General features: G+C 38.7%; 1 protein-coding gene across 40 annotated transcripts in view; it reads right to left on the minus strand.

The window, feature by feature from the left end:
* Positions 1 to 25,542, minus strand: part of ANK2 (ankyrin 2) — a 382,411-nt gene that overhangs the window by 139,038 nt on the left and 217,831 nt on the right. For all 40 annotated transcript variants that reach the window (XM_055711495.1, XM_055711514.1, XM_055711508.1 and 37 more), the window contains 3 exons: positions 18,579 to 18,680; positions 5,455 to 5,553; positions 4,013 to 4,111 (listed from right to left, as the gene is read on the minus strand). In XM_055711495.1, coding sequence (XP_055567470.1) covers positions 4,013 to 4,111; positions 5,455 to 5,553; positions 18,579 to 18,680 — 300 coding nt within the window. The remainder of the gene's footprint in view (positions 1 to 4,012; positions 4,112 to 5,454; positions 5,554 to 18,578; positions 18,681 to 25,542) is intronic.

The raw sequence follows: 25,542 nt of genomic DNA on the forward strand, positions 1-25,542 counted from the left end.
CTGTGCAATTAGGCTTTGTATCAAAATAGAAATTATTTTCTAAAAATAACAGTGGTGATGTATTAGCTCAAAAGGAACAGACATTTTAAAAGAGGAAGATGAACAAAATAACAGCTCTGAAGGCCAACGTGAAACTGAAGGGCAAAGCAAATTAATCTAATAGAAAAACAAAATCCATAAAATCAAAGCCCTGAATGCTTAATAGTCTCAGATAGCACAGATGGGGTTTGTAATCTCAGTGGCTACAATGTTTTAAATAGCTTTTTCTGAGATAATTCTCTTATTTTGTTGTTGCAAGGAACTGGAAAATCGGTGTGGTGTTTCAGATGTCACTGGTGGTGAGTTCTGATAAAAGCCAGTGTTTTTATGCAATTTAATGGAGAAAAGGAAAGGAAAAACAATAAATTGAAAAGCTGAAGTTGAGAATACTCTTTTATCTATCAGTTTATCCTCAGTGAAGAAATTTTGTCACTATGGCAAATTGTCATCACTGGAAATGAGAACGACCTTGACAGATACAGAGTTCATTAAGAGGAAGTTATGGAGCAACCTGAATAACTTCGCTGGCATTAAATCACTACCAACAAATGGCATTTAGCAGGGACCTAAAAAACATAAAGTGTGAAATAATAGAGATACCAAGGAGAGGATGTAATATACTCTCAATACCAACAACTGTTCATAAAAGATTTAAGAGCAACAACATAGCCTCTATTAAAAATGGAATTGAGAAAAAATATTAGAAAGAAAGTGAGCATTTCAATCATGAATTCCCAGGTTTTCATTCAATTTTACCTTTAATTTCTATTTTTATTTGGCCTTCTCAATTAAGATCTTTCATGGTATAATTTTTTTCTCTCCACCTTTTCTTTTCATCAATGACATATTTCCTAACAAAATAACAGCATTTGAGCATTCAAGCATATTCTGTTCAGTCATTCTCTTTTCTTTTTTTCTACATAATGTCTTTTTTTTTTTTTTTTTTTTTTACCAGCTGTAGTTAGGTATGCTTGAATCTTTCTGGATCTTTTATCATAAATCACGTCTCTCTTCTTTACTAAATTTGAAGCTTCTTATTTTCTTCTTTATTTTGGCTAACATTTATTTTTATTACATACATGATTCTTGAGCATGTCAATGCAATCTTGAGCAGAAAGGCAGCATTCATTAACCTCATTCCATGCATGGAGCATAAAGAAACTACTTTTTTTTTATTTCATCTTCCAAGGGATGCCTCTGGCAAATCAGAATAAGAACCGAATTGTTAGGAGTCTGCTCAGAGCCCTGACTAAAACAAATACATCCTTTCCACCCATCACACAGGCAGCATATGTTCATTCATATTCAAATTACTAGCTACACGGGAACACATGTGTGAACGCTCACACACAAATAGTATTCGAAGCGCTGAACACGATCAGTAAGTATTACCCAAGTGCATTCAACGTTTACCAAAAAGAAGACAGATCTAGGTAATGCACCTGCCTCTCCGAGTGCAATCCTTTACTGCTGTGCTCGTGACAGTGCTGGACCAAGAAACCCCACGCCAGCGCGGTCCCTACAAGGGGACTCCATCCACAGCAAACGCCCCCTCAGCAGCAGCAAGATCCTCTGAACATCTCCTCCTGCCTGAAGCAGCTATTATCCATCTCTTCTGGAAAAGCACAGCAGGCCAGGAAGACAGAACCCAAAGGCCCCCCCAGCTGGATCTCACTGCATTAAGGACTCACCCTCCCATTCAAGTCAACAGAACTTGCTTAATTAAGACAATATGGCACAAATCCAGGACACAGATATCACAGCAGTTTTAATTCATCCTGTCTGGAGGCAACCAGTGAGCAGTAATGGGGAAAAAACATTCTCTATCAGATTAATTCAATTAACTCAAGTGGCAAATGCCTGTTAACAGCTCTGCATACATTACAGAGAAGTTTAAGTGCTAACAATAAAAGCGTTTAAAACTAGAATATTATATAAAATAATACCTATGAAAACAATCTCCAATTCTGGTAGGATTTTTTTTTTTTTTAATTTAGAAAACATCATTTATTTCTCCAGCATAAGGAAAAGCCTTTATGAAGACTTTTTGAGGAAAGAAGTTATCATTTTTACAGTTATTTCTCTTACCATGTTCAAAATCCTAACATTAAAGATATTACTTTATCTTCTTGCACACATGAAAAGGCTGATAAATGCAGGAAGAAATCATCCAGTTAGGTCATTATGAAATGAGATTGCTAAATTTTTGAGCAATGGAATTACAACACTTCTTATCCTTCATGGAAGTAGAGCATGGGGAGGAATTGACCATCAGTTGTCCTAAGAGAGCTCTTTAGCAGTCGCTTTGGGGCAAGAAGCATAATAAAGAAAATATTTTTAAAATCTTGGTGTCAGGCAGTTTAAAGACCTTTTCAATTTCTCTCTCTTGTCTTAAAATGTAATGAAGGTACAGACAGACCTATTAATTTTATAAACGTATACATTTACCTCCTGCTCTCTATTTACTCTACACTGTCCATCGTAAATTTGTAAGAGCAAACAGCAAAAAAACCCCTCTGGGTTCCAGTTTCCCAGGTCTGGGCAAGCAAGATGTGGAGCTAGCCAGACTTAGGATGGGCTCTGACTAATCAAAACCTTTTACAAACTTGTCTGTATTCCTTCAGGGAACACGCTACAGAAGAGGATTGAGAAAAGCATCTCACACAGACTCAGCTATGCTTCCTGAGACACCCTTCACCCATGCAGCTCCTAGCAGCACTGGTAAATCAGATCACTCTCTTCTTGTTCTGCTCACGTATCCCAGCACGATTACGCTAAGGGCCATTATCTTGCCTATAGACAGTAAGTGCTGGGGAAAATTAATTTGAAATTAATCAACCCCTGAAGCATGACTTGTTTTTCTCATCATCTTAGCTTACGCTGTTACTGCAAAAATTATATTTGTGGTCACTGAATGACGCACTAGGAGTCAATCTGAGCACTGTTGGTTAGCTTGATGATTTACTTTGAGAATGTCACAAGCTGACTAGGTGCTTCAGAAAGATGCGGGTTTTTTGTCATACACAGTTCTCATCTATACCATCTGTTCAGTTCTTCATAGCTACAGACAGTTGCCATAGTTAAGGTAGCGTTTACAAACATTAATCAGACTTGATACATTGTTCCTAATCCTAAACAGAGGAAATAACAGGCATCTCCAGTATGCAACAGGATAATTTCATCAATTAATCTGTGGTGCTAATAGTGTGTCTGTTTGATAGGGCTGAGGAGATAGGGACAGTTAGCTCAGAAACACACCACCACCAAGCTGGTTTGCAGTCTGCTGTTCACCATGAGCCCAGCACATGCCATTTACAGCTCCGAAATCCCAGCAGGCAGGGAGCACCGCGGCCTCGCCCAAACCAGGGAGAGAACAACCGGCTATCGGTCGGGCTCTGCAACATCACCACGTCCTCTGGTATGTTTTGGAAGAGCACACAAGCTTCATGTCAGCAGAAATAACAGGGCTGTTTTTACAGTTTGTTTGCCCACCAGGATAAGGTGAATTTCCCTAATTCAAATGTACATTCCAAACTTTTGTTTTGAATTCTTTCTGATCACATAAAGAATGAGTTCGGAAGCCTGGAATAAGTTATATGCAAATTTTTAGCCAGCAAATTGACAAACAATTGTATAAATCAAGTCTGAGAAATTACTTTCTTCATTACTGCTCACAAAATGGAACTCAAACATATGATGTCGTATTTCTACACTTTGAAAAAATTCTGACAGTTTATTAAAACATAACAGGACTGCCTCAAAGATTTCAATCAACAACAATGCAGGCTCCTGTATCACATGATGAGTATATAATGACTTCAATTTGTTACTTACCAGTGAATGCTACGTAAGCCTCAATTTGATTGATTTGCCAGGCTTGGATGTTTGGAATTACTGCCTAACTTCTCAGATCTATCTTATAAAAATCTCACCAAATAACTTCTAGAAGAGATAAGGGAAAATAGCATCATACCTGAGATTGTGCATTAATATTGGCTCCTTCCTTAACCAGAACTTTGACAACTTCAGCTTGTCCTGCTAAGGATGCGATGTGCAGGGCTGTATTCCCTTTCTGTTACAGGGAGGGAAAAAATGAAAGACATTACCCTTCTTCAGGAATGATTTCAACCAGCCATTCTTTATAACATTCATTTTTTTCAGTACAATTTTACTTTACAGTTCCATGATGTTGCGTAAACATCACGGGATAGAACTGGTAGTTGCAGCCATAAAGATTTCTTTAGTGGTTGTGTAACACAAACATCATAACATAACTTCTGAGTGAAATTATGGCATGGGACTGGGGCATGGGACAAACTTCCAGGTAAAGTTTAGTATGGGTGAACAGGTTTTTTCATTCAGGTCCGGGAACCATGCCCTGTGGAAGGTACCTGAAATCCACAAGTCCTAAAATTCCCGCTGCGTATCACATGTAAAATGAGATTCCCCTGTACAAGACCCAAAAGGAAGATCTAACTGTTAAGTAACGGAAAGCAGCCTTTGAAACATAGAAGATAATATTTTTTTCTCTAATTGGTATAAAATTAAAACGCATATTTTTGGAAGGCATTAGCTTTAAGTTAAGAGATGCACTACACAATACAAATAATCTCTCACAAAACAGCAGCAGTGCAGCAGACCACTGCTTTTGTAAAAGCCTTGTACTTTTCTCAGGCCAATCTCTCATCTTGGGAGCAATATTTAAATGGCTTCATTAAAGAATCATAAATGTTCATAAAACCAAATGTTCAGTCCAAGCTGAGGATGAAGTGTTAACCTTGATGGAGGATCCTGTGCATCCAAAACCATAAAAAAGTAAGAGCGAGCTACAGGGACAAAGTGGTGGTAACTAAATGCAAAGGCTGGGCACAGTCAAGCATTACATCGTTTGAGCCAACAAATCTGGCCCGTCACAAGGAATTTACCACCCACAGACAAATAACATACTGACTGAATGTTTTGGGAACACACATGTGCCTGCCTGTGGAAAGGCTGAAGGCAAAGCAACTTATTATGCAGGTGTTTTTTCTATTGTGCTCTTGACTGAAAAGGCTCTGGATAGGACACAGTCAATTACCAGTTTTCACAGATCTGAAAATATCTGCTGTTCTGAACTATATTCACTTTCTTTATGATGGGGACCTGTCATTGGAAATAATGAAAAAAATGGCATTACTAAAATCTTTTAATGCTTCCTCTGCTAACAGGTTGTACAAATAATAATCTTTCTTTCTTCATTTACTACCAATGAGCTTCAGCAAAGAACACAGACTCTCAGACCATAACAAAAATAACAGTTTAAATATCAGGGATGTATTATTATCCTATTTTGTACTTTCATATTTTTTTCTACATTTCTCCCGTGTATTTGATGACTTGTTTTTCTGAATAAACTAACAGACGTGCATGAATTACCTTAGTGGCAGAATCCACAGAGGACCCTCTTTCCAATAATTCTTGTACCAGTCCCACATGGCCTTCCTTAGCTGCCAGGTGCAGGGCATTGAGTCCATTCTGTAAGCACAAAGGCCATATCAATTACAAGTATCAGTTCTGAAGATATACATTCCTACCTTAGCCTAGTATAAGAAGAAGATTAGTAGCTGAAATACTATTACATCCCGTAGCTGACTGTCTACATAAGTCAGATATTTCGGACTGGGCTATTTAAGCCAAGGCACTGTGTAACAAACATCTCCAATAACATTTTTCTCATAGCAACAAAGGCACCAAAACAAACCATATTTTGCAAGTATCCATAAGAGATTCCTTTCTTTTTGATAGTTTCTCTTTTCCCCAGACTAATACCTTGGGTATCTCCGTAAGCCCATTATTTCAGAATTGAAATGTGTATCTGCCTTCTCTTTACTGTAACCTTATCTAGCCCCAGCAGGGCATCACTAACACAGAGGAGTCACAGGACTTAGCTGAATTTACACAGGATGTGTCTATTCAATCAGGATTATTCCAGGCTGATGTAGTTCTCCTGAACCCTGGACTCTCCTACTCTCCTCTGGGATAACTGGTTTCAAACAGAAAACCAACAGCACAAGTAGACCAAAATGGTTGTGGGCTGCATGTGGCTTGCAAATGAAATTGATCCTTGGCTTAGTACCTCTGCTGGTTTGGTGAGCAAGTCTTCACTAAACCTTGAGGCTTTGTAACCCCATGAAAAAAGGAAAAGGTCATGAAGTAAGAACTAGAATTTTCACCTTCTCATATTAAATAGGAGCAGAATACTTCATCTCTTACAAATTCTAGCCATGGAAACTGCGTCTTCTTTCTTCCTAGTATTGCTATTCTACCCAAAGAAAAAAATATATAATGACAGTCTATTGTAGCTGAATTGCCAACCTATTTTTCACAACCCTATGGTATTTTCCCTGGTACATCAGGCAGGTGACAGGAACAGATACTGCCACTGCCTTCAAGCATTCTCCTGTTTTCCATATTGCAAGGATCATAAGCAATACTCAGGTATTTGAGCAACTTGCAGCAAGTTAGCACTGTGTAATTTTTATCTCTTCAGTTGTCTCTAAGCCGTTCACAGTCATTTAAATTGTGAAATAAACAAGCTGCTTTCTGGTCTTTTATTTGTCTGTCCACAGAGGCAGTTCAAGCTTGTAATTCCCAGTAGGATTTTAAAGCACTTAGCACTTCACAGGAGGCATTTCATGGGAGCGGGTCCAATGGCTGCAGGCACAGGAGCCCAAATGCATTTCTGAAGTAACTCCCTTTAATTCTACATACACGTAAGCAGCCCAGGCAGAGTTTTTAGTCAAATGCAGAAGTGAAACTATGAGCAAAGCAAAGGAACTGAAGGACAGCTACATTCACAAGCTGCCAAAAGGAGCAGAATACCCTTATGCAGCCTGGTAGTTAGGAAATGTTAATGACAAATGTGGTTTCAAGTCCTATTGTGCGTGTAAAGCAGCAGTAACCAGATCTCTGGTTTTTTTTTCCCCAGAGGAACACGCTTACTACTGTTGTCCAGAGCCCAGGGATGGCAGTAGTAGTACCATGCCCTGGATCAAGGAAAAATTCTTGGCCAAAATTATGTGGTGAGGTTGACCATAATCATCAAGATGAAGAACACTGTACATGTCGGTGAACTTTCTGCAGGCTGAAAACATTGCAGAAAGCTCTAATCTTCCTTGTTTTTCAATCTCAGCTGAGTATTAAATAACCATAATTACTACCTACAGTCATTGAAAGCTTTGAAATAGTATTTTGTGGGGAAACACACAGAGCATTCTTCTCCTTGTCTGAGAACAGAGACCTGTTTTCATACCTCATCTCACAGATTCAGTTGACACCTTCTGTGACAGTATGAACGGTAACTTTGACTTCTTACAGTTCTAGGCAGCTGATGTATTGCTATGGCGTGTTATTAACCTTTCTTATTCTTTGTGAGCAGACTGAAGTCCACACACAGCAGAGAAACTGCAATATTGCATGGCCCACATGAACTATGTGCATACGCGTCCCTCTGAATTTCAAAAGGTGAGGGCAAGCTTCTTTTTTAGTTTACCACATGCCAAAGTACAGACAAAGCAAGGCTTGTCCCAGTGCTTAATCCGTAGGAACCTCTTAAAATACCCGTATATAGTCCATGTTAAGCAGCTGAAAGCTAATGTTGCATAATTATGCAAGTTTCTTTGCAACATGTGACTTTTTTATTTATTAAAACATAAGCAAAATGAAGACATGAGGTTCAGTAAAAAGGCTACAGAAAGAAACTATAGGCTGGATACAGTTGCTGCTGTACACATTCAAAGTCCGTACTTCCTTAAATACAGTAAGCTGGGGCAAGCAGTAGCAGAAGCAAGCGCTGCACTTTAAATGCTGAGGGCCAGCACAACTGAAGCCTTAAAGCAAGCTTTGTTCCTCTATCGTCAGACCCAATGTTGTAATTATTTCCCAACCCACATAGCTGATCCCTGCTACTTATGATGACGGAGGCTCAGATTTAATCAACGCAACTCCTCCGTTCCTGTCAACTGGATTCTTGTATTTTAGAACAACAAAGGTTTCTGACACTTCCCTTTTTCTCTCCCATGCCTACCAAAAAGTTTGCAGGGGGATGAAACGAGTTGTCTGCTAAGCAAAACTGTACAGCATAGGCACTGCTTCTCCCCACAAAGCACATGCATACCATAACTACTTTTCTTTTAGAGGCTCATTTGTAATTCTGACTCTCATAACAGAACATAATACTAAGCCCTCCAAGCTTGGTTCTTCAAGTGCTTCCCTGCAGAGCCCTATTCCCTCAGTTCTTTTTCTTCTCTACCGCTGAGCTAGAGGAGTCAACATTTTTTACCCCCTAGAGAGGTACATGCACACATCCCACCACTGCTCACAGCTCTATTTGTAGTGTCACCTTCTGTATTTTCATCACACCAGAAAAGCCCACGGATTTCTTGTACATCACAGAAATCACCAACCTCTTCTAAGTCAATTGAAAGTCAGGCATTTTTTTCCCCCATAAGACTGGCACTAAGTCTTACTGCTCTTGTCTGAAAATCACCCAAGGAAGTCCGTGCTACTCCTGCCTTTGTGTTCAGTTGCCTCATGGAGTGATCCTCATGGAATGGAAGTTTTTCAGCTGCTGCCCAGTTTGGTGTCAATCATGCTTGTGCCATTTACCCCTGCTGGGACATCACCCAGCTCGCTGTTACATCCAACAGCAATAATGGCTCATACTATTCCTGCCTAACCCTGTCATGCCAAAGCAAAGTGACGCCACAGAAAGGCAACTTCTGGGCAGAGCATCAGATCAGTCTGTTCAAAGAACATTTTGAATCAGTGAAGGCAGCACTGCTACCAGAAGTGTTTCTGCTTCTCCTGTCCTCTCCTCTGCTCACTTCCACCCCCAGCCACCCTTCTGCAGATCAGGTCCCTCAAGGGCTCGGTGTGAGGCTGCACACATGTCTCTGCCAGTGCAGGAGATGGCACAGCATGGAAGCATGACCACCAAGCCAGGGCAAGACCAGCACCACTGCTTCTGTAGTGGTATCGACTTCTTACAAAGCCAAAATACAGCCCCAGTGGTTGTCCCAGCTTCACTGGCAAAGCGCACACACCAAAGCTGCAATCTGGGCACTGGGGGAGCTTTTACATCCTCCCCTCCAGGCTCAGCTGTGACAGGTATAGACAATAACCTGGTAGTCCTAGAAAGCTTTACTCACCTTCTGCTGGTGAGACTTAGAAGTATAAAGAATGTGAAACCGTACAGATGGGGGAAAGAAAGTGTTTGAAGGAAGTGGGGGAAAATTCTTTATAGAAGTGAACATTTGCTTGCGCTACTTCAGTATATAATGGTCTTGGCACTAAAGAAAACAACTTTTGTTAAATATGATTCTTAACTCCCTAAAGTTTACTTCTATTTGAAGGTATTCATTAAGTATTCAATATCTTTAAGAACATTAGGAAGCAAGAACATATATTAACTAAATTAACCCTCTTTTTTCCTTTATGCTAAGAGTCGTACCCCTTATAACTCCCATCAACTCTGATGGAAGTCAGGATGCAACATTTCCCAGGAAGATCTGCCAACATTTGAGTTTCTAATTACTCTTGCCTATGCCACACAAGGTTAGAATGGCATTTAAGCAGCTTAGAGAAAAAATATCATCACAGTCAACGAAAATAAAACAATACAGAAAAATCTTTTTAATGTTCCAACGTTCTCTTGAAGCATGAAATGCAATGCACTTTTATGAAGTTCCTTCCACTGATGCTGTGTTTACAGGCTCATATATATATATATATACACACATATATATATACACTAACAGGTCATTTGCAAAGCATTAATTACAAACACAATGAAAATTAAAAAGCTATTGTGACCAGCCCTGCGTGGTCCTGCTAACTCCTTCACACGTTTTGCCCAAGTTAGGAAGTCATCTGCGCTCACCAGTGGAGGCTGAGACTAAAAAGCAATATCATAGTCTTTGTTAAAAGTCAAATACTACTCTACATCTCTTTAATAGATGTCAGTCTAAGGTTGCTGCAAAGTCTCTCCTCTGAATAATATCTCCTGGGTTAAGTAAAAAGTGCATCAGTTAACCCTCTTTTCAAGGATTTGGGAAAGGGCACATTAGAGAGCTGGGCACAGCCTTCTCAGGTCTGAGGGTTTGTTGAAGCTCTTCCCAAAAATATCACAAAGTAATAAATTGGATGGCTGGAAAAAAGAAAAATAATTTCAGATAATGAAAATTCTCCTTTTATATTGCTTTATAGCCTATGAATTCATGGAAATGAATTAACCTACTCGGTGACATGAACATGTGATGGTGTGGACCTCATTATAACTACAGTGCTACTTCAGTCTATAGTTAGCTCTACTGGGGGTGTTAGCTGCTTTCCATTTGGACTAAACGTGGGAGTAATTAACAGCTGGTGCTCTGTCTCACTGCAATTGAGGCAATAAAGACACCAATCAAACTAAAAGGAAGCCAACAGAACGAGAGCAAAAGCCAAACAGGTATAGGTTTTACAGAGCTCTGGAGCTGGAGGCCCCCCAAAACCACCTAATATTTGACTCCTGTTCTGTTCAAGTATCAGACTTCACAGACATTCCTTGTGAATACAGAAGACTTCTTCAAAACAAATGCCAAAATCCATCAGATTTTTCCTTCCAGGAAAGTAAATCTATCATCATGAAAAGTGACAAGACTCCAAAGACAAGATGGGGAACTGTTACTTGATGTTGCCTTTCGGATTACCAATTCTGTTTCAAAACACAGCAGACAGCTGACAAACCCTTAGACTTGTCAGATTTTTGGGTCTAGCCTCTGTGAGAACTATGGGTTGCAAAAATGCATACTGTAAAATTAAAGTTCATTTTACTAATCAACATTTTGAGCATTGATTCAGAAGGAAGTTGTTTTTTTTTACTATGTTAACTAAAAATAGCAACCATGTCCTAAAATAACTACATTTGTGACAGAAGGAAAATAGCTTTAAAGGAATCTGAGATTTCCAATGGCTAGCAGTTTTCCATCGTATAAAATAATAGTAATTAGATCCTCTAAAGGGACTGTTTTTAAAACAGGGGAATTTTGTCCCCTGACATTTCTAACTGTCTCCAGAAGGTAGCATTCAACAAAGCATAATTAAGTAATAACTAATTATTAACTACATAACTATATTAATAGCTGTGACTAATCCCTGTATCCAGTATATACAGAAACATTAAGTTCCACCAGATCTTGGAAACAGCTGAATTGAGGAAATACTTTGATTATCTATAAAGACAGATCTCTGTGAAAACTTAGGATCTGAGAAACAAACAGTAAAACTAAAGAAAGCATCTTGTGTTACCTCTGTTCAGGAAAGCTTACCCTTAACATTATGTACTGTTTTCTGAGACAGCATCTAGTCTAAAAATAGCATTACACTGAGAAAAAAAAAAAAACCCTGCATATACAAGGCTTCATTTTTGAAAGAGCATTCAGATATCTCACTCTTAAAATTAAAATACACCCTCTGTGTTTTGCACAGAACGTGTTAGCTTCTCCCCTTCGACAGCTGGAACACAGCCATGTAGACATCCCATTCAAGCCCTTTGGAGGAGGAGGTGACGTAGCACCTGCCAGGGCTTATTCACTATTCCCTAACCTCTAGAAGAGGAGTCTGCTCCCACTCCTAATAAAATCTACAATACACCAGTGATGCTTCATCAATAGAAGCTGAGGGTCTTAGTTATCATGAAGCTTTGCGGGCAATTTTATATGGCACCAGAATCAAAGTTCGCTAGAAGCTGAAGAGCCTGTTTGTGTACTTCTCAATGTCCAAGGGATAGTGAAGACTAAGCAATCAGGCTCGCTAGTCCTGATGATGTAGGGTGCAGTTCATTCTTTGTACTTGGGGGTACCCAAAGGGTCATCCATGTCATCAGGGAAAACGGTTAGCCAGTGCAAAGAGAGACATTTTTCCTGGCTACTAGGGCTGAGACAATCCACATTAGAAATTAATTTTATTCATAGATCTGAAGGGGGTTATTTGAGCATTTTTTGGTTTGTACTATTTGTCAAGAGCTCAAAACACTTCACACAGTCCAGAAAATTCCCGAGTTAACTCAACCCAGACATCAGGTAAAATTACTTAATTAAATCATGTTAATATGGGACTTTTCCATTTTGCACACTAGTCAACCACTTTTTCTAGCCTAATATATTCAGGTGTAAGTCCAGCTTTGACCTTAACCACAGTGCAAACCCACAGATCCTGAAAGTTGCTAGTGTTGCCACCTAACATCCAGGAATGCTTTACTGATTTCAGGCCACTAAGAAATTCCACAGCATCTATTCTGATGTTTGCATTCATCTGGCTCTGCTTTCACCTCTACAGTGCAAGAGGAGCTTTGCCAGCCATCTGCAAATGGGAAGCACTTTCTGTAGAAAATAAACCTGCAGCAATCCTAATCATATTACTCTCACAGCAAGCAAGAGAAGATGAACACTGGAAAAAAATACTTGTAATGTTTCCATGTAATAATCACATTAACTGTGCTCTGTCCTAGGGTTGATCCTTTTTGTTAATATTGGTGCTTATAATCAAGACATAAAATTCACTGGATCTATTTGAATATAAGAACTTGAGTCTACATTTATTCGCTCCTAACTGAGGAACTTTATGTTTGCCAGGTTGTATCCCATTTAACTCGGCAAGCTTTTTGTTGACAGTAGGTCTTTTAATGGAAACTTTCTCCTAGACAGTAAGACAAGATTCTTTCTGTATGTTTTCAATAAGCAGCACAAGGAAAGCCCGAGTTCTTATCCTGCTCATCATTAGATTCCTTGGCACAGAAAACACAACTGCTCTCACTTCTGTATCTTAACTTCCATTTGACACATGCCTACTTTAATCATCTGCAGCTTTTCTTCAGCAGGGAAGGTAACGTCTCAAAATACTTTAGATTATTTCATTTCTTACTTCCATCTACTCTTTTCCAAAAATAAACAGTGGCCACAATTGTGGGGGTTTTAATGAGTTTTGACATTTTTCCAGTCTGAATGTCAGCCTGTAATTATTAAAAAAGGAGCAAAGAATTTTATGGAGGCTTTCTTGGTGATATAGAAAACATTTGGTTAGTATAAAGCTCCAGTTCAGGAAAACAGCCTTCTTCAGATTAGCACTTAGTTGCATGCTTAAATTAAATTAATTAGGACTTAAATGTAGTTTTTTAAAGACCAACACGTAGCTGATTTTCCACAGAATTAAAGACCTGGAGGTCTTGAGAACACCAGGAAACTCTGAGAACCTGTCCCTCTCACCCCAGATTCCTATGTCAGGGCTGCCTCTGCACATCCGTGCCCTCACCCCGAAGCAGCGCAACTCAGCACAGCCTCGGCACCCCACACCACGCACCCCCTCCCACCTGCAGCCTTCGCCTGGTCCCATGCAGTGCATCGTGTCCCAAAGACACAGAGCGTGCGTGTTTGTTGTCTCTGGGTGAAAGTTCCTGAAATAACATGAGTGCTGTACCACAGACTATTAAAGAGGGATTTTGTAAAACACATTTTTTTAGCATAATGCCACAAGTAAGTTGTGCACAATGTGGCTCACAGCCTGAGACAAGGCTTACAGGATCAAGGTTGGCTCGAATGTATTGAGGGGACTATGAGGAGCACCAGCATGCCCAGCACAAGCTTTCCCTGCAGCGTGAGGAGAGCAGTGCCTGCACTGGGCATCCCCTGCACTGCTCCCTAGTCTCACTTCAGAGAAAACCAGCTGTTTTAGGCCAGAAGGAGCCTGCGAGCCAACTAATACATACATAGTGTGGGTGATTAGGGAACCAGGACTCAGGAGTGGAACTAGGGAGGCAAGTCATCTAAGAGCATAGGCACACTCATGATGTTCCCAAATGTAACCAAAGGGCAGGAGTTTAAATTGTTACGTGCAGGGATATGGGAGTATACCAAGGGACACCACACCGATCACACCTTTCACTAATAACTGTTATTCACAAAACTCTTGCTCAAGACATGTCAAAGTCAATGCATGTCAGGAGCAGCATGTTCACAGTCTTCTTCTCCACTCCCAAACTTTCCCTGATTCTCTGCATCTTTTTGCCAGGAATTCTTCCTCTTTACAGCTCTTCCACTGTTGGAAGTGGAACAGAATAAACTGTGCTGCCAACAAGCTGAACCTGACACTATAGTAGCCTATGAAGGTGAACAGTCTTTGAAGTTTCAATTTAGATGGTGCACTGAAATTTTTAGCCTATCTCATGATGCATGAGTTACAAAACCGAGCTTATGAGACACTGGTATTGAATGATTTACTGATTTTCATGTCATTTTGATTAAATCTGGCTAAGATTTAGGGGAAAGTTGGACACCATACAGCCTGAGCTTTCAAGTCCCCCTTCACAGAAATGCCACCGATTTCACCAGCATGTCAAGACATCTTTCAGGTCTGATGTAGACACTTGCATATTTATTTTAAGTCACAGTTACAGTCCTATTAAATTTGATTATATTAGTCAAATAAGCGGTGCAAATGTAGGTCCCTCGGCTATGAAACAAAAGTAATTGGATTTATATGACAGACTTACAAAAGAGCCAAGCTAAAGCATTCTATCACATCACAGCCATATCCATGGTGAAACTTTAACAGTGTACTTTTACAGCAGTAACAACTTTCCTGAAAGAGGAGGCAGTATGTTAAGCAGCAAATTTAAGTACCTTTTTTTAACAATACGTAAAACAATTTATGTTATAGATAAGATTGACCAGTCAATAAGAGGATATTTAAGTTTACAGTTTTCCAAAACACAGTAAAAAAACACGTCTACTCTCTAACCATCTGAGGGAAATCAGAATTGCATTGCTAATGCAAGTGAGCTACAAGATTTTGATCTGCTTGGACACAAGTTAGCTAGTCAGCTAAAGATACCACCCACTGAACGTTTACTTACCGGCTGAGATCTCACCAAAATAGCAAGGGAAACCTCAGACTTCCGCCATCTCAGGTCACAGGGGATCAGCTGCTTTGTGTGGGATGGCCAAGGAAAATCAATTGGCTGGCCACACTGCATTCGGTGTGATAACGTAGCACATGATATTACTGTAAAGTCCAGGCTGCCCAGTGCTCTTTCTGCTGTGTGAGCGCACATTCTAAATTGGATTTCAACTTGCTCTTGGTGAAACAATTACCTCTACAGTTCCAGAAACTGTTCCTAAGGGAGGAGACCGACACTATGGAGTGCTAAACCTCCTCCTGCTTCCTTTTCACTTCAAAATGAAGAAGTGTTTTAGAACTCACTGAAGATACATGAAGTCATACACTAACTAAACAGTTGCAAAAAAAAGGCCAAGAAAGGATTTGGGCAACCAACAGACCAAGGAAGTCTTCATTAGAACTGAACCACTGACGTCAAAGATGCACCAGAAATTCAAAAGAGACTGGTTAAAATAGTACAAAGCTATTTCTTATAATAATAGGTTCAGGGTATACCTCAAGTAAGCCAAAGGAAGATGATGTATAAATACTTCCTTGGAAAAATTAATTCCAACTCTTTCTGCCTCAAAGTAAGCCCCTTACAGGTTTCTGAATGAATTTACTAGTAATTTTCATACAAGCAGCTTCCAGATATCAAAGAAGAAAACAAAATTTTCATTTATTCGCTGAGATTTCAGAACTATAGTAACTGCAACCCATATTCCAGAGACTGGGGAATTTGCCATCAGCACCCCTGGGAGGCCACCATTCCAGAGCATACTGCCCAGTGAGTTTGTTAAAATTCTTTCAGAAAAATGAAGACTTACAATTTTGTGTGGGATTATTGCTCTTGCTACCCAAGAAAACCCATGCTTTTGTAGCATTTCTTTGCTATCAAAGAAATCCATGGCTTCTAGAGCCCATTTTCATATCAGAGGAGGAAACAACTCAAGCTTTCAGTCTGATGACTCTCAAGCTCTCAGTCTGATGACTGACTTGGAGAATGTGTACCTTTCACCTTAGTAGTTAAAAAAAAAAAGTATTAGGGATGCTGCTTCAACAGCCTTTTCCCTTCTAGTTGCCCCCAAGATCAATTTATCAGCTATCACAGCTTAATGGAGTCATAATATAACTCCCTTACTAACTCCAAAGACAAATACAGCTTTATTTCCTAAATATTTTACTTATTTATAACAGGCATATGCACAGCAACTAGCAGCTCAGCTCCTGGACACAATTTACATTAGAAGCCACAACTGTGTCTCAGGACACAGTAATGAAAATTTTGATTATTTCTGATCTTATTCTAACTAATGATCAGAACAGATAAGACAATACGGGTGCTTTCTTAACACAAAACCTAAAATACTATTTTTACTTTGTTTTTCTCCACTATCCAGTACTAATAGGTTCCATCCCTACATACTTCACAAAGGAGAGTGCAGCTCCAAATGTCTTATACTTGAAATGTGCTCTGCCACAATAGGAATATTTTTGATAAAATCAAAATGTAAAAGTAACATGAATGACAGGAGAGAAGATTAGATTCACAGCGGAATTATCTTTCTTTTCTTCCATAAAGCTTTTTTTTTTATATATATATATATATATATATACACTTTCCATCATTTTCCTGTCTTTATGTTATTTAGAGGATACTTTTCACCACAAAATAAATAAAAATTGAAAAACCTAATTTTAATATTGCATACAAGCAAATAATATTTCAATTCCAAGATCTGTTTACTAAAATACTAACTGAATGATCTGAACAACAAAGCATTAATACAATCCACAGATAATGTGCAAATTTACCTATTTATTTCACTAACATCTGCTCTCTGTGGTATGAATTAATTGCTATCTCATGCCCTCAGTATTCACATTAATATAATGAGCAAGTCAAGTAATAACAGGCCCTGAAAACTAAGCATAAAACTAAAACCTCAGATTAGATTTCTTTATTTTGGAGAAACTTGTATCAACATATTGCAAATACGGCCAGGATAATTTCTTTAAGAATAGTTAAAAGTTTGTTACAAATTTAGACCTTTAATTTATTTAAGTTATTGCTGTTACTATCGTATGGATAAGTGTGTGCCCTGGAACAGAACTCTTACTCTAGGTATGACAAAAAACCCAGATGCTAAATAGTGTTCCCATGCTACAGAGCTTAAACCTAATGCACTAGCTATGAAAAAAATGTTTACAAGAGACTTCTTTAGGTGACTGAAAAAAGTTTTGCAATTCAGTTTTGGAATCTACTCAAACACTATTGCATTCACCTTTGCAAATCATTGCATGAAGAACAGTTAGTCTCTATCAGTTTCACTTTTCTCATTCATTCAAGCACACCTCACTTTAAAATATCAAGCGATGTCTTCACATGTAAGACAACGATACCATTTTTCATGCATGGCTTTCAACTTCTTCCTTGGCTTCGCCAAGGATGCCAGTCCACACTGTGCTTCAGACAAATGTTTGCAACAAGGAATCGGAACTTTTTAAACTAACCCCTACACCTGTGAAGCTGCTAGAAAAGAGGTCTTCGAAATAGCTTAAAAAAAAAAAAAAAAAAAAAAAAAAAAAAAAACCCAAAACCTGACAGGTTTCCACTTGCCGTGGAATATATTAATCACAGTTATCTCACTGCCATCCTGTGCTCCTCTGTCAAGTTGTTGTAACGCCTGTTGCTCCTCGCCTCCTGTTTGTGATGCATGTTCTTTGGAGGAAGGCATAGCTTTCATTAAAATGAGCAACTCCCATTACATGGGCATGCCTTATTACAGTGAGTAAACGGATACAATAAACAAAGAGCAATAACTAACAGAGGGAAAAAATATGAGTGCTGGCATAGCCCCGCTTCTCCAGACAAAGAAAAGAATGAGAGACTCTCAGGAAGGGCAAGACGACCGGGTAACGGGTGGGCCTCAGCTTCCCAAGCCTCCTGGCCAAGACAGTTCAGCCTCACCCCACCACAGCAGCACACACCCAAGCAGACGGGAGCGGGGTGGGTTTTTCCGAACACAGATGCCTCTGGCCATCCAGACTGTAACTGTCTACAAGGAAACCAATGAGAATTTACCAAGAATTTTCAGCTTCATATCCTGGCATATTTCATCACAGCATTTACCTGTGTCCAAAGAATCCTACATCATAACTTCCTCAACTAGAACTCTTTTTTCCCCCCTGCAACTTTAGTATTCTGAACAATACAACTGCATTTAATGCTCACTGTTTCCATTAGAACTGGAACTTCACAACAGCAGGTCCATTAGCATTAGACTACCAAAGCATACCTTAAGTTTTGATTATAGGTACTTCATTAACATATATCCATACCTGGAGAACATTGGCAAGAAAGAGAAGCTCAAAAAGTCTTGCACAAAGCTTTACTAAAAGCAGCAACGCTTTATAGGCATTATCAAGCTTCCTGTAGAAAGATACCACTGAGGAATAAGACTGAAGACGTCACTTGAGGTGAATCAAAATACCTGGATGAAGTAATCTAGCCTGAAAAAACTAGTTTTTGAGGAGGATGTTCTTGTAACTCACTCTTGCAAACTTCTGTCCTTCAAATATCTTACCTGATTACATGTGTTAATGTCTATTCCACTTTTCAGGTATTCCACTACTTTGTCCAGATTGCCAGCTCTAGCAGCTCGGAGAAAGCTTGCATTGCTGTCGGACTGTAAAAGATAAGAAGAAAAAAATCTCTAGTTAGCTCCTGCTTAAAAGAGAGCGCAACTTCATCACTGGTGAAAGGTTTCTGCATTTTATGCTGCAGGAGAGTAAAACTATGAAGAAAACCGACTTTCCATTATATCTGTGTTAATTAGCATACAGATACTTAAACAAGGCAATACTGGCACAAAAGAATGCACACCTGTCAGAGAGCAAAACAGAGCAATAATTGCTGAAGTTCAAAAATTAGCAAGAACCAAAGGGGGAAAAAAAAAAAACCAACACAAACACAAACCAACAGAAATCATAGCAACTGATATTAGCAACAAGAAAAAAAAATAAATGCATTAACTTGCTAGCCATAGTTTTCTGGGTTTTTTATATACAAACACATATATGCTCAAAACTCTGGAAAATAATGGACCAATCCTATTATTGGCTATGCTACTTAAAAGAACATATACTTGCTTTGGATTTGTACTTGGCATAAAAAGTTACGTGACTACAGTGCATATTCATGCACACATACTGATGAAAAAACAGCATCCAAGAGCAAGAAAGTCCTGTGGCTATGTCTTATCTCCTGTGGCACAGAAGTGGGGTGTGTTAGAGGGAAAAAAAATAGAAAATAAAAAGTCCTACAAAACCAGGCAGCACTGCAAGCGTAGCTAACCATAGAACAAAGCGGATGAAGTACTCAAGCCTGAGTAGCTAAATCCAGGATAATGTTGTAAACATGCCCACTCCTGAACTGCCTGCATTCATACATTCACATTCAAAGCCCCATTAGCATTTATAGGTTAAAAAAAGTTAAATCATGTTTTTGTTTTTCATCTAGGTTGTGGGATGTGCTGTTAAGCAAGGGAGCGTGAAATGTGTCAGCCCTCCTGCCTTTATCTAAGATTAAAACATGAAATTACACAGGCTATTTGAAACCAGCATATACTTTGATGCTCACCCACATATGAACCTACACACAGGTAAATTGACTACTAATGCAACCGCAGAGATCAGAAATAAAACAAAGGCATACAACAGAAGTAATGATTAAACAGAACAAGAATTTTCAAATGCACACAGAGACAGTAAAAATTTTCACACTTAAAATATATAAATAGAGTAATGAGCTTCAAAAAGCAGATAAATAACCATGAAAGCCTGTTTTGCGGGGATGTGATTAGATCGGTACAGGAGAGCACGCACACCATTGGACTAGTACTCGGAGTTCCTGTGAAACACCTCCAACTGAGCATGTTTCTCATCTAATTTCACTTCCCTCCCTAATTTCACCTTCAGAAACATCGGCTGAAAAACATTCTTTCACATCATGAAAATATCCTAAAAGCCTCCTACTTTCAACATATTAATACTGATCAACAAAGAAATTTACTTCAGTCACCCAATCCATTTCGATGCGTTTATTTCAGTCACCCTACATATCACGCTGTACTAACTCACTTCACAATCCCCGATTCCAACCTATTTTAATCTGCAACAGATGGATGTCATCAAAATGATTCTTCTTACAACTGCGCGACATGCCAAGACAAAAATATTTCCTTTTAAATTCCTTTGCAAACTTAAGCACATATTCCACATCTTTTACTGCTAAGAAAACAGACCCCCTTTCTAAACCCGCAGCAGGGTGAAGGGAAAGGTAGGGCAGGAATTCACATTGACAGAACCCTTTTCCAGCTTCAGGCTTCAGTCAGGCAGGCATTTGGATGAGGCCTGATGCAGAAGCAGATTCTGACAGGTACATGAAAGAGATGCCTTTTTCAGATGGAAGGATAGCTATTAGCACTGCACCCTCTCCTGTGATGCGTACATGCACATCAAGACACAAAATGATATTTTAATGTTTACATGTCCTTGAAAAATCAACTGTCTTGGTGGCAAAATCCAAGAACAAATATTTGAGCATGAGGGGTAAATTAAAATACCTGAAATTAATGGGAAAAGCATCTTTGGCCTCAACAGGAAACATGTTTTATGGGTTTTGCCTTTTTTTTTTTCATGATCTACTACTTCTACAATAATTTGCCATGTCAAAGCTGCAAACATCTATTTTTATACTTGTAAAAGATTAAGTGAGAATAGTACAACAAATGAACATCTACAACTTTGGTTTTATGAGGGATGAATCAATCATCACTTGTTCTTTCAAGCAGAGTAACAGACTAACGATGTTAAAGTCTCAATTACTGCTGAAAGCTCAGGTTGAAGCTAAGACCATAGGAATACATTCCATTTGTTGCTGGCTAAGATGATGCAAACAGTGCTTTCAAAACAGGTTCTCATTTCCTTGATTCATACTTTCATTATATCAAAATTAAATTACTGCAATGCACATCACTTCTAGACACATTACATACACCTGAATATCAATCACAATGCAAAATATGAACTTCTTGCCTCTGTGAGGAGTTATTATGAATTAAGTCTTCATCGTTAACTCCTGGTACAGGCATTTTTATTGCAGTGTCTCTTACTGTGTGTATTCTCACTCTGCAATAACAGTGCTTGACTGTGAAGAGAAGAAAAACAAAACTGCTGAAGTCCCAGTGAAACACAACGAGATATTGGTGCTTCATTTGGGTGCCTCTGAAAATCCTAGTCTACATGATCTTTGCTTTTTTACACATTTTTTCACTGTAACATGGACTGATCTCGTATTAGATGAACGAGACTGTACCTATCTCCTCATAGTCTGGCCTCTCCTATTTCAAAATAGATTCTCACAGACTTGCATGAAGTTCTCATTTATGTCCAACTAGAACACACAAATAAAAGACCTGAAGCAACAATTCAGCTGAATTTGTATACAAATTCACATACAAATACCAGTGAGTGCTTCCATGAAATACTCAAAAGATTCAGCACTGTGTTTTAAAGCTTAGAAGTCCTAAAAGTCAGGAGTACTGTGATCTGTATTTTCTTTCCTGTTTTGTCAACTCTAATTTTTTGTACCTCGTTAGTAGTTTGTCCTTTGCCCCATTCTTCTAATGTCTTTAAAACACCCTTTTGTCAGTACTACTGTCTCAGCAATTTACTTACTTCAGCACATTATGAATTCAAATCCACTTTAACAAAATAATCTCAGTAGTCAGTAGCAGCAGTTTTCTTACCACACTATGAAACGATGATTTTTTTATCTGTGGGCTTTTCCAATTGATTCAGTAATCCCACAAAATATGTTGTTTGCTTTCATGTAGATCTTTAGTTGAATTCAGGACACGTTTCAGTGGCACAAAAACTGGCATATTGGTCTTTGCTAGTTTGCGGACTGGTGAAGACAAACTGTCAACATGCTGTCATTTGAAGATACTTTCTTTACAAGAAAGAAGATAAAAACACAGAGCCAGAGTCCTTTGCACCATATGATACGTATCACGTCATCTCTTCCTATGCACACACCCTGAGGCTGGGTTTGCAGTGCGGTTTTTTAGGAGTTTTACATATGTACACAGACCGCACTCAAAAGCAAGCACCCTACCAATACAGAAAATAAAGGCTTACAAGAGAATATGGCTCCAGCAGCTACCAGCACCCACATGAACATGAGAACATGAGAGGCTTCCAATCTGGGAAACTCAAGTGTCGTGACGACATGTTAATTTGCAAAGTCTCAGCTGGCATCTCTACATGTCACCCACTGTTCAGGTAGTCAAAGAGATTCTTAATTCTGACTGACATGTGGCCACTAAGGCTGGGCAATCTAATATGTTATAAACCCACTATTAGAATAAGATGTGAAGAACTGAAGAATATATAGCTGATATTTTATAGTATGGGACAAAGGCACCATCTGTGGACATAACAAGCTTTTTCTAATGCACTACTCCAAGATATCCAAACTGCTCTATGAAAAATGCACCACCAACAGTAGTTAACATTTGACTGCTCCCTAGAGAATTTTTCTTTTCACTACAATCATGATTGAATCTAGACGATGTACTTGCAGTTCTACAGATACCAATTATTAATGAAAGAAAAGGACAACAGTCACTGTAAAAAAAAAAACCAAAAACTATACCCAACTTCCAATACATCTGCAGTGAGAGTACTACAAGTCCTTGATAAGTACTTTTTTAAAAAACTCTGTTTGCAATGCAATTCTAATAGGTGCTATAGATTTGTGAGGACTATTTTGTGTTCTTGAACTTCATAAAAAGCTCCTATCTTTTAACTTAACTTTTCTTTATTAACTTTTGACTGAGGATAGGCAATTTCAGCCAGAAATCAAAATTTTCAGAGCACTATAAACAACTGAACTACAATGTGAAAAACATCACTATAAGCTTAAGTACATTCACAGCAGAATGTAAACATGTTCTTTGTAAGTACACAGTTGTCAGACACTGCATAAGAAAAATAAGAAACGATGAAGTGAATATATGATTACTTTTTCTAAATGACTGAGAGGCTGTGGATCCAACTTCCTTTCTGCTAATTGCAATGTCAGAATTTTGCCTGAACTTGAAACATATAGCTCAGGGAATCCCAGTACTTAGAGCATACATGGAAATTAGTATTTTATTCAAATAGTCTAAATCCTTCCCTTCTGGATGCTCTGCCCTCGCCTGTGGTTGCCTTTCTTGTCTCATAGCATACCGCACCACTTACTGCACATAGCACACACCTGTTACTCAAAGGCAGTTTAGAGAGCTGTGCAAAAATAAATTGTAAAATCATATGCTATACCAAACCCATAGGAATTTCTCCACATATTCCAATTTGCTAGTGAAAACCAACTTCATGCTTAAGAAGGAAAGATTGGGGGAGTAGGAGGCTTCAGTTTTCAAAAGGCAGCTCTCATATTAACACCATCCAAAACATCCAAATACTTGCTTCAAATGATGGCTATAGCAAAATTATCCCCGCAGGCTGGCTTTGGTTTTTCCCCCCCCTCCAGATAAGGTGAATGACCCCAGCCAGCCCATCATCACAAATATCTCTGTGGGACAACAGAGTCTAGCAAAAAGGCCTGCTGAACAATCCTCATCTGTTAAATACAGTTTATTAATTGAATGACAGGAAAAACAGAATTCAAAACTGATGTGTAACAACCAAATGGTAGTTTTACACTTTAATTTAACGGTTTTGGTTTGTATGTATATGAAAGTGTGCCCCTGAACACTGACAACCCTGTTAGGCTTACCTTTCAAGCATTGACTCTGGCACATAGTGCTTTGATCATATGGAGAAAATGTATTTAGCTATAACTTTTGTAAAGACCAGCCCCGATCAGCAAGCGAGCAAAACCTGCTATGAACTTGCATGCTTTATATAAATCAAGACATTCAAACCATTAACAGTTATAAAAACTTCCATGTTAAATCGAACTCTGTAGTGTTGTTGCATGTGAGATCAGCATGAAGACAGAATTTGTCAGTAGGCAGTGTTCGGGGTTCGCTGACAGTGTTAATGCCAATTACAAACTTCAGAGCTGTGGGGCAGTGTTTGTTCAACAGCTGTTTCTATAATTAGTAAAATGCTGATGGCTTGTTAACTCTTCTTCATTAAAAAGCTCTCAATTGACTGGTGGCTCATCATGTTGATATATTCAGGTAATGCCTGGAGCTGCGAATTCAGCTCACCGCAGAAGGAAAGTTGCATGATCTGAACTCTGGGTTTCATGGCTTCTTGATATTATTCAGTACTTAAAAAGATGCAGGTATGTAAACACTTTCCATTATTTTTTTATTATGCCACTAGTAGCATGTCAATTTATGATCCTACCCTTGAGAAAACCACTAAATTTTGTCCCAATTGGCTTGGTTATTCTCTGATTTCAGAAACCATCTGTTCAAACCAGCCATCATTTAATTGGGTGCAACTCTAAAAGCGGCACAGATGAGGTGTTACCATTACCCAACTCATTTGTCACATATGTATTTTTTGCCAGTGTGGTAGCTTTTTCCATACCAGCATTCAAATGTAAAAGATAGAACTTCAAAAGGAATGTTTTTTCCTTGCAGAACAGTTTCGGTAAAACTTGCCAGCAAGTAAGTTTTTCAGTGGCTCATATTTTACCTTCTGTACCCTAAATTACTGCTTTATTGAGCCAGAAGTGCTGCTGATCTCCAAAGGGCATCGCACCAGAACAATGGTGATATTGTGAACTGCAAGCCTAAGATGCAGCTATGACTGCAAGAAGGCAAAAGATTTTTAATTTAAATAAAAAATAAAAAATTTGAAACTACCACAGCTGAGTCTCAGCCTGTGGTTCTGATATGAATGCCAGAATGTGAACTAAATCTTGCACTTGCAATGGCACAGGCTCAGTAATCCAATGCTGGTAAATGAGTTAAATGAGATAATAACAGCTGTAATGGAAACATATTTTCCCAGCCTTTAATGAAATAACATCCATCTTCTGAAAGAAAAGAAATACAACAGTGCTTTACTTTCAAAGCCCCTTCCTTTGCTTATAAAAACACATGTTTTCCTCCCACTAATTTACTGGAAGACATGAAAGAAGACAAATTAAATCACAGATCTTAAAGAAATTTCACTATCAAAATTCCAGGATGAACAACATGCCAAATTTTCTTATTTCAACTTCAGAAAAGTATTTTTATCACACAGCTTTTCCCATTCAAGCACGTTTAGGCATTTCAGATTAATTCATCCTGCTATGTACCTTTGGTTGTACAGAACGTGTAATAAACAGTTGAACTATAAAGCCCACAATTCTAAAATAGCAGCCTTAACTAAACAAGCACCTCTTTCTTATCATCTCATCCAGGAAAAAGACACAACTGACCTTAGAATAAATTAACATTTTTTTAAGAAATGAGAAGCTGAATCACAGAAACTGTTAAGTGTGAAGGGGAAGACAAGGTTTCAGAGAGAAGAGATCGC

Source organism: Falco cherrug, chromosome 1 (assembly GCF_023634085.1).
Source record: "Falco cherrug isolate bFalChe1 chromosome 1, bFalChe1.pri, whole genome shotgun sequence".
NCBI lineage: Eukaryota > Metazoa > Chordata > Aves > Falconiformes > Falconidae > Falco > Falco cherrug.